The following is a 16,267-nucleotide window of genomic DNA, read 5'->3' as shown; positions in this document are numbered from 1 at the left end:
CTTCACCTTGTATATCAAGGTACAGTTTCTGGCTAAATTCAAAACCTACCATGTCAGCTGGTCTAAGCAGCCAGTGTGCTCCAGAGCGTCCCTGTCTTTATGTCCTCCCATGTCTTGAGGAATATCACAAGGCTTTTCTGTCAACTTTGCTCTCTTAAGTAATTTATTAGTGACCTGATAACATAGAGCTTAAGGTTGATCTCCACTCTCCTTTACTGTTGTAGTAAGGAATTCTACTCTTTCAGCCTCTGGTTTCCCCTTACTTTAAAGTAGATAGAAATGGATGACATCTATTGAACATGGTTTGGGGAAATGTAATACATTTTAAGAATGTCTTTATTTAGAGTGTGATATTCTAATAAGACTAACTATATGCTTATATTCTTGCAAAAGAAGTTTCCACAAACCTCCAGAGTAATTGGTTGTCAGTTTTAAGAATCACCCCTACCACATTGTCCCCAGATGATGTTAGAGTCACCTTTTCTAGTGAGTTTTTGGCCTTACATTCTCTGACTGGCACTAGTCCATCTCATAGGAGTGCTCATTTGCAGAGAAGGGAGCAGTGCCTAAGACAGGAAGGAGGATCTCCTGAGGCAGAACGACCTGGAATGTGACTGGAATGTGTTCAGCACAAGCTGTCTACCTGTCACTCCCCAAAGACGAAGGGAATTGTGGGACAGCTGCTGTGAAGTAGAAAAGCCCAGCACCAGGAAATTGCCAAACTCAAGTCTTGTCAGCTGGAGCAATTGCCAACACACTCTCACTTAAAAAAGAGGAGGCTGCATCTATTCAGGACTAATGCTGGGGACAGTGCCATTAAGGCAGTTGTCAGGAAGGCTGACATTTTCATGGTCATAGGTCAGGTAATTTTCTATATCTATCCAAGAAGAGGTCTGACTAGGGACTGACTAAAAAAAATTCAAATTATTCTCTTTACTTGGCTATATCTAAATGTCTCATTTATAGCTTACAGGATGGAATGCTCTAGAAGTACTCTTTGACAGTACAACAGAGTGACCAAAATCAAGTATAAAGACAACCATTGTATGGGGGTGAGCAATGGTGGTATATATGAGTGTGTGTGTCTGTGTGACTGTGTGTGTGAGTGACTGTATGACTGTGTGTGTATGTGTGTGTGTATGTGTGTGTGTGTGAGACTGTGTGACTCTGTGTATCTGTATGTGTGTGTGTGTGTGTGTGAGACTGACAGTGGGAGGGGGAGAGAGAGAGAGAGACTGAGACTGTGAGAGTAACTGTGTGACTGTGTTTGTGTGAGTGACTGTGTGAGTGACTGTGTGACTGTGTGTGTGTGTGCTTTCCTCCTCATAGTGTGTCTGTAATTTCATTGTTATATAAAGACATGCCGTAGCCTGATAATTTGCTCAGTTTCACAAAGGCAGATTAGCTTATAGATCATAGGAGAGTCAGTGACAGCTAACAGGAGAGTCCCTGAGCTGTAGTTGCCAGCATTTCCAGTGCCATAGAGATGAGTGAGAGTTGTCTGTGTTCTCCTGTAATGTTTCTGTGGTTGTAGGGCTTGCATACGAGGCCTGTACAGTCTAGGCAGTGCATACGAGGCCTGTACAGTCCAGGCAGTGAATATGAGGCCTGCACAGCCTAGGCAGTCCTTTTGCTGCTGAGCTGGATCTCCAACCTGAGTTCTTTTCACTCCTTGTGTAGTGGGCACTGGATCCAGCCACACGTCTACAGAAATGGGCACTGAGTGAAGATAAGCATGGCTCCTGCACAAGCATCCTATGGTTTGAATGTCACAGTAAAACCCAGGAGTTTGTATAGTTAATATGTGCTGGTAAAATAGTTTTTCAGGAAGGAGGATGGTAGGCTTGAAGCTGGAGATCATCAATCACTTTTTCTTCCCCATTATAGCAAATTCTATTTCTATCACATGGTTCTTTCTGACTTTAATTTTATAGCCTAGCCCATTGCAGATGAACTCCATTTTATTTTGGTCTTTGGACCAACAGTTGTTTTTTTGTGACTTCAGTTGTGTCAGCCAACCCCTTGCCAACCAATAAAACCCATGTGTGTCAGTGCAAGGAGGGACCATCCGTCTGAGGGGCTTTTTTTTTTCTTTTTTTACATTTGGTCTAAAATAGTTGGTAAAATAAAAATGTATCGTATAGACTAAAAGAGGGCCAAAAGCTAAAATGTAGTATGTGGACTAAAATAACTTGCAGTTCACATGAGTCAAGTGTTAAAAAATATCTAATTATTTTTTTGTTACCTTATATGAGCAAGAGTTCTTATAACTCTTTAAACCCCACATTTTATTTCTTTTATTAGTTTTTCAAATACATGTATGTGTGTATATAGATATATACAAACAAACACAGGCCATCAGATTTAACAATTTCAAACCATCAGATTACAATTTCAACTATAGACTAATATCTTGCACTAGTAGATAGAGGTAGTTGTTTATTTATTGCTAGGTAGTTTGCCTTTATAAGTTGAGAATGAAGAATAAAGGAGTTGAATTTAATTTATCATTTCTCCAACTCTTTCCCACTCTCTTGGAACCCCATGGCACCTTTTAAAGCCCTCTCTCTAAATGACTTAACAGATGTCTACTACTTCTGTGGATGAGTAGTATACATCTTGCAGGGGTTAGAGATTGTTCACACTGTGGAGGAGAGTTTCTGTGGCCCATGGATCCGTCTCCTGCTTACTGGCTCCAGCAACCCTCCCACCGTTCTCTTCCCTGTGCACATCGCCAGAGCCCTGCCTTGAACTTCTGCTTGTAGCTGTTCTGGATACTTTGTTTCCTTGCTCAGTTCTTCTTTTGTCACCTTACTCTGTAAAGGAGGTAAATTTCCACACTGAGGATTTTCAACAAGAAAAGTCATGATCCGATCACAGTGTATTGAGAAGAAAATGAGCTGCCCCTGAAAAGGTAAGGAGGAGCGGTCACGGCCATTGGCAGAGTACAGGCTGCAGCTCTCTCCAGGTGTAGCAGATGCCACTGAATGTGAGAAGTGGCTGCACTCAACCAGTAGTATGTGTTTCCACTCTGTTTATGAGACAGGAGGGAAAGCTAGAAGTCAGGGGGACTGTGGACTTTTTTGTTGTTGTTGGCTTTGTTTTATCTGAAATAATAATAGAATTAGCCTTTATTTATTGCACTGAATAATAAATATCAAGGAAAGAATACAAAATTGGGAATTTTCGTGGTATTGGAGAAATAAAACTTGAACTAGGAAAGTGGAGATAGGGCATTTTGGGAGCATTGGAATATAAATATTCCAATGAGCTCCTATGAGGTTTTCTGGAGAGGGTAGCAAAGCTGAGAGGTCTTGGGGTTAAACTCAGTCATGCTTCATTGTTTCTCAGTTGAGGAGATTAGACTTGAGGCCAACTGGTGTACAAAAGACCTTGGGAATGTGGCCCTGGATACCAAGTGAATTATGTTCTAAGCAAGCAGTGATTGCCCTGCTAGAGTGCTGCTGACACAACCCTGAGAGGAGGACAGGAGTCACCATGGAGTTTGGCCATGAGGAGATTATTGGTGACTGTGCAAGAGCTGTTTTGGTGATGGGGAAGAAGGGTTGACTAGAGAGAAAAACAAAAGAGGAAATGCAGACCTCAAGTAGCAGGAGGATGATTTGTAATGTGGAACAAAGAGTAACATGGGAGCTTAGCAAAGAAGTGAAATTAAAGACTGTGCATGGTGATGGGTGAGTGGAGAGGGAATTGATCTTACAGGAGCAAGAGGACAGGGTCAGTAGAGCATGGGTTCCTGGATGAGCACTGTACACAGTGTCAGAGGGAGACTTTCTGTTTTATTTCTGTGCCCTCAGTACCCAACAGGCTAGTAGCTTTTTATAAACTGCATTTCACACAACGGAGTTAGTTGTTAGCACTGGCCTTACTTCATTCAAAGTATGATCTCCTCCTTGACAGATCCTGTATGTCTTGAACCAAAGAACCATCGTTCAATAGGGTATGCCAGAGTCTTCTCGGGGCGAAACCTGACATTAGAAGTCTTGGGCTCAAGAAAAGGGAAATTGGGCTAGGATCTCACCACTATTCTTTAATGAGCCATTTTGAGGTGTTGCAGATCATCCTGTGGCTCTTAAGTATTAGCCCAGTGTGGGGCTGTGAGTAGCTGCTTAGCTTGAAGAATCAGGCTTATTCCTCACCTTTGACATTCCTGGTGTGCCTGCCTCTTAACTCACCTCATCTTTGCTTTGGGGTACTACTTATTTCTTCCTTTTCTGTCACAAGGTTGGACTGGGGATGATGATGAGATGTTTCATCATTAGCTAGAGACAGGTCCACGCTGGGAGATGATGTACGTGGGAAGCAAACCCAGAGCCGGGTGGAGGGCCATTATCACTGCTACCTTCTGAGCTTAAGTCTATCTTTATCTTCATTTCTAAAGTTTCGAGTCAGAGTGTCATGAGAGCCAGAGCCCTGGAGCCAATTGTTGATGTGCTTGTAGAAGAGAGTTGTGAGACCCATGGAACCATCTGTAAAAGGTGTACACAGCTTATATGTAGCTTATCCATCCATTCCTAAAAGTTATTTGGGAATGTTTCCGTGCTTAAAGTTATGATTTAGGAGTTTGTTCTGTTGAGTTTTTGAAAGATTGGAAGGCAAAATTTTGACACAGTGAATTCCAATATGACATGTTTGACAAAAAAAAAAAAAAAAAAAAAAAAATACTAAATCTACTTTCAAAAATGGTTCTTTCTGTAGCCTGCCCACTTGGCCTAGAGACACAGATTAATGTGAGCTCTGAGTATTCATACTATGAAACAATAGAGATTAAATATTAAAAATATTTGTTCTTTGAGAAAAATATTATTTATGTGTATATAGTATATATAAATATTGCAATATATAACATATACTACATACATGTATATATTATACAGAAATATATATAATATACACAAATATTATATATACATAAAATATATAATTTATATATGCCATCTTCATCTCTCCTCCTAGATTCACACCCACTTCCCTACCCTCCCAGCTTTGTGGGTTTTTTCCTCCTACAAATGAAGTCAGTCTGTGGTACTCATATGTCCTTGGATGTGTGGCCTTCTGTGGAAGGCAGTGACTTATGGGAGCTACACTAACCCTTCCACTCCCAGTATATCTTTCAGCAGCTGTCACTTGCCAATAGTTCCGAGACTAAATGTGGAACCCCATGCCCAGCCTCTCTCTCCATGTTGGGGTTCACCTGGCTTTAGGTGGTACAGGTCTTGTGCTTGCTGTCACAGCTGCTGTGAGATCCTCTGTGCAGCTGCCCTGATGTGTCCAGAAGACAACATCTCAGCTTTTCACACTCTTTCTACCTCCCTTTCTGCAGTGATCCATGAACCCTAGGAGAAGGGAGGTTAGAGTATAGATGTCCTATTGAGGGATGGGTGTTTCTCAAATCTTTTCTTCTTTGTACCTTGGCCAGTTGTGGGTCTCTTTGTTAGTTACCATCTATTATAAATAGAAGCGCCTCTGACGAGAGACAAGACATACATGAATTTGTGTCTGTAGGCCAAGTGGGCAAACTAGAGAAAAAACCATTTTTGAAAGTAGATTGAGTCTCTCTCTCTCTCTCTCTCTCTCTCTCTCTCTCTCTCTCTCTCTCTCTCTCTCTCTCTTTTTGTCAAACATGTCATATTGGAATTCACTGTGTCAGAATTTCAAGCCACACTGAATACTTGCAGTGAGAGAGAGTGGGAGACTCAGGATCTCACATAGCTTCGTGGCCTTTGCATAGAGTCCTTGGAAGCCAGGGATCACTGAATAGTTTGCTTAGAAATAGTGCTTACCTTGAGTGCATGAAGCCCTGAGTGTGTTCCCTAGTAACACACACACACACACACACATACACTCATACACACTCATACACACACACACTCATACATACATGCACAAAGCAATTAACAAGTTATTATTTCTAGCTTAAGTGCTTTAAATTTCTAATTATTGAGAATACTGGTTGATAATAATATTAGTGAACTTTCAGGAGGTTAGAAACGACTTTTCTGGGTTTGCATTGATGCATCTCTCCACATTAGAGGAAGTCTGGTCTCTGTGTGGACGTGCTCACATCCTGTAATGGATGTCAGCACACATGGTGGTAAGTTAGAGTCAGGGAGATAGCATGTATGAATGCGAAGGAACGTAGATGAGTCTGAAGGGCAAGGCGGGCTCTTCCTACTTCAGTTTTTCGAAAAATAATATCCATTCATGTATTCTTTTCACAGTTTTTTTAAAAACCCAATACTACTTTAAAATGTTATCATGCATTAAAATGAAGAGTTCTTTTGTTAAAACTATGCCCCTTTAATAGTTTAAGGATTCTTTTTAATCCTCTCCTACTTTCCAACCTTATTTTTCTGTCCTGTGTTAAGAAACCCTAATAATAGGAGTTGTCTGTCTGTTGGAATAGTTGAAGTTTTTCCTTGGACATAATTGTTAGTTATCAATCCCTTTTATATTTTAATCCTTTTTTTCTCTCAACAGACTGGTGAATTTTCAGCTCGTTTTCTATTGAAGTTACCAGTAGACTTCAGCAACATTCCCACATACCTTCTCAAGGTAAAACTATGTATTATCACTAAGAATACAAATCAGAATACAAATAAAATAGGAGAATACAAATACTGTGATCATTTAGCTCAATATTTGTATGCCATGATTCTCCTCATTCTGGTCAAATAGTGAATTCTAATAAGATGCTTACTGCAAGAAAATCCATTGGAATTGTTTTCTTCAACTATCTTACTAACCTTAAAAGTTGTTTAGGCATGAAGTTTTTGTGCAAGGTGGTTATACATTAGTAGCATAAATAAATTATACTTGGGAAAATCATTTGTATTTAATAATCTTATTGGGTTGGAAGACTCATAGATATTGTCCAAGACATTGTACATATTAAATATGCTTAAAAGGCATTTCATCTTCTTTATGTCAACAATTGAACTTAGATACCTTCAAAGCTGGGCTGTCTCAGAGATTTATTCATCTAATTAGACCAGTATATATGGCATTTGTTAAAGTAGGATAGAGACCCAGGCAACAGTTATTTGGTAAGGGGTCCTTACATGCTCCGTAGAGAAGAGGTAGTCTCCAAAATGCTACTTGTGACTAGTGAAAGAAACCAGATCAAAGAGCAAGTTCTGAAAAGGAAATGCCAAGGCAGAGGCTCCGGCCTGCTCAGATGAGGATTGCGGGTTATGATTTAAGACTTGGCCGGCTGCCCGCAGCTCCTTTCAACCTGTCCTTATTAAGTTTCAGTCTAATCTTAAAATGTCTCTGCCTTACTGTTTTGTTTTTTTCTTTTCTGAAACAGGGTTTTTCTGTATAGCCCTGGCAGTCCTGGAACTCGATTTTTAGACCTGGCTGGCCAGAAATTCAGAGATCCACCTGTCTCTGCCTCCCAAGTACTAGAATTAAAGGCGTGCACCACCACTGCCAGGCTGAATTTTTGCCTTCTTAATTTGATGTTGTTCCAGAACTGATTGGGTTTGTAACTGTTGAGGAAAAGAAATTAGTAATATCAGCCAGGATTCTGGAGAATGGCTGGAAACTTGCTGTGCTCTTTGGAGAATATATGTATTAGGAACTCCTTGGCATGCTGCTTATATTTGGATGTTCCCCACCTCATTCTTAGGTCTGTACCAGTTTCCATTGGAATACAAATAAATTAACTCTTCCAGCTCCTGGGGTTAGTGTATTGTTTGTCATGATGATAGAAGGTTACCTCACTTGCCCAATAATTAGCTGGTGAAGCAGAACTTGTGAGCACTGAGATAGCATGGGACACCCTACTGATTTGCAGCAGTGAGCTTCATTGCATTATGGGAGGCAACTCACCATCTACTCTTAAGTTCATATTACCAATGATAACAAACACACTTACTAAATCGATTCTTTGATGTTAGGATGTGCGATTTAATAAATATTCTATGATTATGATTTTACTTTTTATTGTAAGTGGAAATGGCTCTTAACATGATACCTAACTTCCGACCCTGATTTTTGCTTTGGCTGAGCTAAGTCAAAGGCTTAGATAAATAAATTACTAGAAAAACAGTTTTCCAGCGGCTACTTTTTATTTTCAGGGGATGGAAACTGAGCAGAAACTCAGGTAAAGTAAAGGGGAACTGTCCTCTGCTTCTGCCATGTGTCTGCGCAGCAGCACACTGGCCCACCCTCTGTTTCACAGCTTTCAGACCATGTGGATTGACCTTCCAAGTGTGCTCCTTTCGGGCTCAGTTCTCTACCCTATCTGATGTGTTTCTAGGGAGAAACCGTGGCCCATAGAACAGCAGAGAGGCTACTGAGACCGTTAAAGTGTGATCGTTCATCGTAGTATTTCATCAAAGACAGACTATTTTGTAATTATATGCATCTGACCATGTAGAGACAGGCTCTGTGTCTGAATCTGTGAATTTAGCCAAACAAGGATGAAATATTTGGAAAGAATGGACCTCTACTGAGTATGTACAGGTTCTTTGTTGGAGAGGGGTTATACCTATTCCATTAGATGATATAGCAGTTATTTGTAAGACTAGATATTTGAAGTCTGTGGGAGGATGCACATAGGTTATATGCAAATACTCTTTCATTTTATGTCAAAAACCTAATTACCAGGCAGATTTTGGCATCCATGATGGGGCTTGGAACCAGTCCTGCAAAGATACTCAGCTATGACTGCTTGCTTTCTTATAAGAAAGAGTTAATCATCGGAAGACACTGCTCTTAATTTTGTTACAGTGAAAACTGGTTCTACATTCTTATTTTTACTATTTGCTCTGTGTGAAATACTAACTCAACAGTACAATACTAAAAAAATGCACTGTCTTTTTCCTATTGTTTTCCTAAAAACTACACTTTGTAATGAAAGAAAAGATTCTAGTTTTCCTACTAAATTTTTAATTAACTGAATAAGAAGTTCTCAAATTCCTTTTCTCTCCTGTCTTTAAGAGGATGCTTCCCCCCACTCCCACCCTCCCTGGGGCCTTAAGTCTCTTGAAGATTATGCATATCTTCTCCTATTGAGGACAGATCAGGCATTTCATTTCTGAATTTGTTTATTTGAATACTGTCTGTGAGTCCTTTAGTTAGTTTGGCTATGGGTTTATCCAGCTTGTTGATTTCCAGCCTGAGTTTGATTATTTCCCGCCATCTACTCCTCTTAGTTGTGTTTGCTTCTTTTTGTCCTAGAGCTTTCAGGTGCACCATTAAGTTGCTAGTACAGGATCTCTCCAATTTCTTTATGACGGCACTCAGGGCAATGAATTTTCCTCTTAGCATTGCTTTCATTGTGTCTCATAAGTTTGGCTATGCCATCTCTTCATTTTCATTAAATTCTAGAAAGTCTTTAATTTCTTTCTTTCTTTCTTTCCTGACCAAGGTATCATTGAGTAGGGAGTTGTTCAGTTTCCATGGGTATGTGGGCTTTCTGTTGTTTTTGTTGTTATTGAAGCCTAGCCTTAGTCTGTGGTGATCTGATAGAGTGCATGGGGTTATCTCAATCTTCTTGTATCTGTTGAGGCCTGTTTTGTGACCGATTATATGGTCAGTTTTGGAGAAGGCACCATGAGATGCTGAGAAGAAGGGATATTCTTTTGTTTGAGGGTGAAATATTCTGTAGATATCTGTTAAATCCATTTGGTTCATAACCTCTATTAGTTTTACCGTGTCTGTTTAGTTTCTGTTTCAGTGACCTGTCTATTGCTGAGAGTGGGTGTTGAAGTCTCCCACTATTATTATGTGGGGTTCAATGTGTGTTTTGAACTTTACTAAAGTTTCTTTTATGAATGTGAGTGCTCTTCTATTTGGGGCATAGATGTTCAGAATTGAACATTGGTGGATTTTTCCATTGATGAATGTGATGTACAGTTTGCTTGGGAAACTTGTTTCCAGACTTACTTTGAGGTAATGTCTGTCTTTGTCATTAAGGTGCTTGTTTGTCTGTCTTTCTTTCTTTTTCTTTTTTTAGTTTTTTATTAGACTATTGTAACCCTCCTGGCTTGAGGGCTGATTCTTTAGACCCTGCCTGCCTCTCATAACCACACCTCTCTGCCCATCTCCTGCTATTTGTCACGCCTCGCTCCTGATTCCAGTTACATCAGAAGTCTCGCCTCTACAGAGACTAAAGGAGCTGCTGATTGGGCTGGCATGCTGACGAACTTGGGGGAGGGGTTTTGTCTCACCTATTTTACCTGTTGGCTTGTAATAAAGAGATAATTAAATGCAAGATAGCTGGGTGACCATATCTCTTGAGTGCTGTCTAATTTTTGGTGCCTTCCACATTGGTAAGATTAATTATGGCTAGCCAACTTTCTCCTGACTCCATATTCCAGAATAACCCTTCCCTATGGTTACTGCTGGACGGTAACAGACTAATAAGATTTATTTTAAAATATATAACTCAGTATTGACATTTTTTTAAGTCATCAAAATAATTTATAATAGTTAAATGCCTCTTAAATATACATGATATCTTCTGAAGCTGAAAGGTGCACTCAACCAGTTTTTAAAATCTATTTGGAACATTAATCATGATAGAAGTAGAAAAAAATCTCTTATAAAGTCCTCTATGAAAGGAAATTGTGAAAAGTTTATGATTAGACAGAAACCGTTCCATCTCCAAGGGAGAATATTCAGTGTAACTATGGCTTCATCGAATGAATTAGGCAGTGTTCCTTCTGTTTCTATGTGTGGAATAGTTTGAAGAGTATTGGTATTAGATCTTCTTTGAGGTCTGATAGAATTCCGCACTAAGACCATCTGGTCCTGGCCTTTTTTTTTTTTTTTTTTTTGGTTGGGAGACTTTTAATGACTGCTTCTACTTCTTTAGGGCTTATGGGACTGTTTAGAAGGTTTATCTGATCCTGATTTAATTTAGGTATTTGGTATATGTCTAGAAAATTGTCCATTTCATGCAGATTTTCCAGTTTTGTTGAATATAGGCTTTTGCAGTAGAATCTGATGACTTTTTAAAATTTCCTCAGTTTCTGTTGTTATATCTCCCTTTTCTTTTCTGATTTTGTTAATTTGGATACTGTCTCTGTGCCCTCTGGTTAATCTGGCTAAGAGTATATCTACCTTGTTGATTTTCTCAAAGAACCAGCTCCTGGTTTTGTTGATTATTTGTATAATTCTTTTTGTTTCTACTTGGTTGATTTCAACCTTGAGTTTTATTATTTCCTGTTGTCTACTCCTCTTGAGTATATTTGCTTCTTTTTGTTCTACAGCTTTCAAGTGTACTGTTAAGCTGGTAGTGTATGGTCTCTCCAGTTTCTTTTTGAAGTGACTCAGAGCTGAGTTTTCCTCTTAGCACTGCTTTCATTGTATCCCTTAAGTTTAGGTATTTTGTGCCTTGATTTTCATTAAATTCTAAAGTCTTTAATTTCTGTAAAGTTTTTAATTTCTTCCTTGACCAAGTTATCATTGCATAGGGTGTTGCTCAGCTTCCATTTATATGTGGGATTACTGTTGTTTTTGTTGCTATTGAAGACCAGCCTTAGTCTGTGGTGATCTGATAGGATGCCTGGGATTATTTCAATCTTCTTGTTTTTGTTGAGGCCTGTTTTGTGATCGATTATATTGTCAGTTTTGGAGAAGGCACCATGAGGTACTGAGAAGAAGGCATATTCTTTTGTTTTAGAATGAAATGTTTTATAGATATCTGTTTAATACATTTGGTCCATAACTTCTGTTAGTTTCACTATGTCTCTGTTTAGTTTGTGTTTCCATCGATAAGAGTGAGGTATTGAAGTTTCCCACTATTATTGTGTAAGATACAATGTGTGCTTTAAGCTTTAGCAGAGTTTCTTTTATGAATGTGGGTGCCCTTGTATTTAGAGCATAGATGTTCAGAATTGAGAGTTGTTCTTGGTAGATTTTTCCTTTGGTGAGTATGAAGTATGCTTCCTTATCCTTTTTGATAACTTTTGGTTGAAAGTTAATTTTATCTGATATTAGAATGGCAACTCTGGCTTGTTTCTTGGGACTATCTACTTGGAAAATTGTTTTCCAGCCCTTTACTCTGAGGCAGTGTCTTTCTTTGACTCTGAGGTGCATTTCTTATATGCAGCAAAATGTTTATGTATCCTGTCTATTATTCTATATCTTTTTATTGGGAGAATTGAGTCCATTGATGTTAAGAGATATTAAGGGATAGTGATTGTTGCTTCCTCTTATTTTTGTGGTTATTTTTATGTTTGTATGGCTATATTATTTTTGGTTTGTTGAAAGAAGATTACTTTCTTGCTTCTTCTAGGGTGTAGTTTCACTCCTTATGTTGATGTTTTCCATCTATTATCCTTTGTAGGGCTGGGTTTGTTGAAAGATATTGTGTAAATTTGGTTTTGTCATGGAATATCTTGTTTCCTTCTTCTATGGTAATTGAGAGTTTTGCTCGGTATAGTAGCCAAGGCTGGCATTTATGTTCTCTTAGGGTCTGTATAACATCTGCCCAGGATCTTCTAGCTTTCATAGTCTCTGGTGAGAAGTCTGGTGTAATTCTGATAGGCCTGTCTTTATATGTTACTTGACATTTTCCCCTTACTGCTTTTTGTGGACCTGTGTACCAGAGGCTTTCATGGAGATTTCTGGCCCGGCCGGGTGTGAGAGTTTTCAGTGAAGGGAAGCAAGCAGAAGGGAAGCACAAGGGCAGGGAGGAGAAGTTGCTTCTGCCACTGCATTTGGCTTCATTTCTGTCTCTGCCATGCTTTTCAGGTCACTCAGTTACTTTGTACTGCCCTGCACTGAGTAGGGTCTGGCTGCGCAGACAGAAATTAGCCAATGAGGAGTGCAACACAACTTCAGTCCATGTTTCAGGAGAGTAGACCTCTCCCCAAGTATTACAGCTCTTAGAACAAAAGGGTCAGACGATAGAGTAGTTCTTGCACACCTTTAATTCCCTGGATAGGATTTATATACAGTTTTGGGGGGTGATTCAGGGTTCGACAGCAGGTACTTCTCATTGGTTTGGTCTGAGAGCTTGGGGAATCTTTATTTGCATGTAAGAAGGCCTAGTGCTGCTAATACATGACCAATATCACACACCTCTCCTGGGGGGGGGCGCTTTGACTGAAACAGGATCCAGGGACCCAAGAGGCATGGTCAAACACCTTTGGTCCCATGCAGGCAGAAATTACCACCCACTGGGTCTTTGGGGTTCCAGACCTCTTGCTCGACCTGGACCAGGTTGCCTGCACAGACTACCACTCCACAGCTTTTAATATTCTTTCTTTGTTTAGTGTGTTTGGTCTTTTGACTATTATGTGAAAGGAGGAATTTCTTTTCTGGTCCAATCCATTTGGAGTTCTGTAGGCTTCTTGTATGTTCATGGGCATCTCTTTCTTTAGGTTAGGGAAGTTTTCTTCTATAATTTTGTTGAAGATATTTACTGGCCCATTACATTGGGAGTCTTCACTCTCTTCTATAACCTGTTATCCTTAGGTTTGGTCTTCTCATTGTGCCTTGGATTTCCTGGATGTTTTTGGTTAGGAGTTTTTTGCTTTTTGCATTTTCTTTGACTGTTGTGTCAATGTTTTCTATGGTGTCTTTTGCCCCTGAGATTCTCTCTTCTACTCTTGTATTCTGTTGGTGATGCTTGCATCTATGACTCTGGATCTCTTTCCTAGGTTTCCTAACTCCAGGGTTGTCTTCCTTTGTGATTTCTCTATTGTTTCTATTTCCATTTTAAGATCATGGATGGTTTTGTTCATTTCCTTCGTCTGTTTGATTGTGTTTTCCTGTAGTTCTTTAGGGGATTTTTGTGTTTCCTCTTTAAGGATTTCTAGCTGTTTACCTGTGTTCTCCTGTATTTCTTTAAGGGAGTTGTTTATGTCCTTCTTAAAGTCCTTTATCATCTTTATGAGATGTGATTTTAAATCAGAATCTTGCTTTTCTTGTGTGTTGGGGTATCTAGGGCTCACTGTGTAGGGAGAACTGGGTTCTGATGATGCCAAGTAGCCTTGGTTTCTGTTGCTTATGTTCTTACTCTTGCCTCTTGCTATCTGGTTATCTGTGGTCTTGCTGTCTCTGACTGCGGCTTGTCCTTTCCTGCAAACCTGTATGTGAGAATTCCTGGGAGACCAGCACTCTCCTGGAGGTATTTGTGTGTGGAGCAGTCTGGCACTGGATCAGCTCCAGGAGCAGACAGAAAACAGCAGAATCCTGTCCCAGGCTGCTCCTCAGTTCCTATGACCTGAGGGCTCTGGGTGGGTCCCTCTGAGCAGAAGTGGTGGTCTTACTTGTGCTCACAGGCTTGTTGGCACTCCTGGGAGACCTGCTTTCTCCAGGCAGTATTTGGGTAAGGAGCACTGTGGCACAGGATCAGCTAGCTACAGGCTTAGATGGAAACCCGAGGTGTGTTTCTTGCAAGCAGCAAAATCCTGGATCCTGTTTACATATTCAGTCTGTTATCTTTTGTCTGTTTTTTGGGAAATTGAATCCATTTATGTTGAGAGTTATTAATGACAGACGATTGTTAGTTCCTGTTATATTTGTTATTGAGGGTGGTAGTATGTGTATGTGATTCTCTCCTTTCGTGTTTGTCGTAAGATGATTAATTTCTTTTTTTTTTTCCTCTTGGTGTAGATATCCTCCTTGTGTTGGAGTTTTCCTTCTAGAATCCTTTGTAGTATTAGATTAGTAGATATATACTGTTTAAATTTGGTTTTGTCCTAGAATATTTTGGTTTCTCCATCTATGATGATTGAAAGTTTTGCTGGGTATAGTAACCTGTGCTGGCATTTGTGTTCTCTTAGCAGACTGTATCTTTATACAGACCGTAGTTAAGTTCCTATTGGTGGGAATCTCTTTTATAATTTCATAGGAAATTCTCAGTTGTCACTGAACTGACTATAGGGCTAAGTCGCAATTATTTGCTACTGGTAGTATGTCTTAGTTACTATTGTTGTGATAAATCAACACTATCAAAAGCAACTTAGGAAGGAAAGAGCTTATTTGGGTTACATATCTTGAGTCATACATAGTCAGTTGAGGGAAGCCAAGGTTGGAATTCAAACAGGACAGGAACCTGGAGGGCAGGAACCATGATGCTAAGGCCAAGGAGATTTCTGCTTGCTGGCTTCCTTGTCATGGCTTGCCCAGCCTGCTTTTGTGTTAGAACCCAGGACCATCCGCCCAGGGAGGGCACAACCCACAATGGCCTGGGACCTCTCCCACCAATCACTAATTAAGAAAATGCCTTACAGGCTTGTTTGTCTACAGCCCAGTCTTCTGGAAACATTTTCTCAGTTGAGACTCCTTCCTCTTTGATAATTCTAACTTATGTCAAGTTGACATAAAACTAGCCAGCTTATAGTGCATATGATAAACATAACCTTGCAAAAAATATCAGCAGTAACATTTCTTTGCATAAGAAAATATCCATGCAGTCTACATAGTTGTGGAGTGTACCTCCACAGTGTATGGTCAGGTCAGGCCAGAAGCAGACCAAAACCGATTTACTGTGACTGCAGTAATCTTACTGGCTTCATTTGATGTGATACAGTGAGACTATTCATCCCAACGGAATGCTTGTTCCTGTGTGGAATCTGAGCCCTGATACTATGAAAATGAACTGGAGGTGAAAAAGCCAAACCATTCACCTGTCACAAGACAAGGCAGTCATCTTTCTTCTAAAGCCACCCACTGTGGCTATCAGTCAGGATGTACAGGGAAAAACACCATTCACTCTGCCAAGTAGAGACAGAAAGCAGACATGAAGGTGAGCCTATCAAGATATGTTTCGGAAGCTAAGACAGAGGGTTGCAGTGAATGCGCTGCTTGCTAGCATACAGTGGTTCAGGCAGCTCACTGATTGTGAGGCAGTTCTGAAGCCTCCCCGTTGCTGCCAGTGTCTAATTGGTACAGGATCAGCCTCCACAGCAGCACCGAAGGTAGCTAATAGGTTAAGCACTCGAACCTGGTTTAGCAGATGCTTCTGGGGCAGGCAGGTTCTGAGAGACCGTGGCTCTGGCGTGGTGTCCTGTAGTAGGACATGGTGAGAATGGTAATGAATCTGCAAGCCTATGCTTCATTTAGCACAGCAGCTGCTATATAGCTAGAGTAGTTTTCCCTGTGACAGTAGGGCCTGATGGGCCAGATATGCAGATGTTTGTATAAGGAGCCCAGAAGCTCAGAGCTTTAAGTTTATGAATATGAAAAATGCCTGACTTTTTAAGTGATGGCAAAGATAATTATTTTTACTCTTATTTATATATTTCAGGTGTGTGTGTGTGTGTGTGTGTGTGTGTGTGTG

General features: G+C 40.1%; 1 protein-coding gene across 4 annotated transcripts in view; it reads left to right on the top strand.

Annotated features, from left to right (window-relative positions):
• Positions 1-16,267, top strand: part of Babam2 (BRISC and BRCA1 A complex member 2) — a 374,435-nt gene that overhangs the window by 124,036 nt on the left and 234,132 nt on the right. For all 4 annotated transcript variants that reach the window (XM_031357619.1, XM_031357620.1, XM_031357621.1 and 1 more), the window contains one exon: positions 6,502-6,576. In XM_031357619.1, the coding sequence (XP_031213479.1) occupies positions 6,502-6,576 (75 nt within the window). The remainder of the gene's footprint in view (positions 1-6,501; positions 6,577-16,267) is intronic.

Source organism: Mastomys coucha, unplaced genomic scaffold, assembly GCF_008632895.1.
Source record: "Mastomys coucha isolate ucsf_1 unplaced genomic scaffold, UCSF_Mcou_1 pScaffold6, whole genome shotgun sequence".
NCBI lineage: Eukaryota > Metazoa > Chordata > Mammalia > Rodentia > Muridae > Mastomys > Mastomys coucha.
Note: the sequence above shows the minus strand (reverse complement) of the source record. Positions and strands in the feature narration are given on the sequence as shown.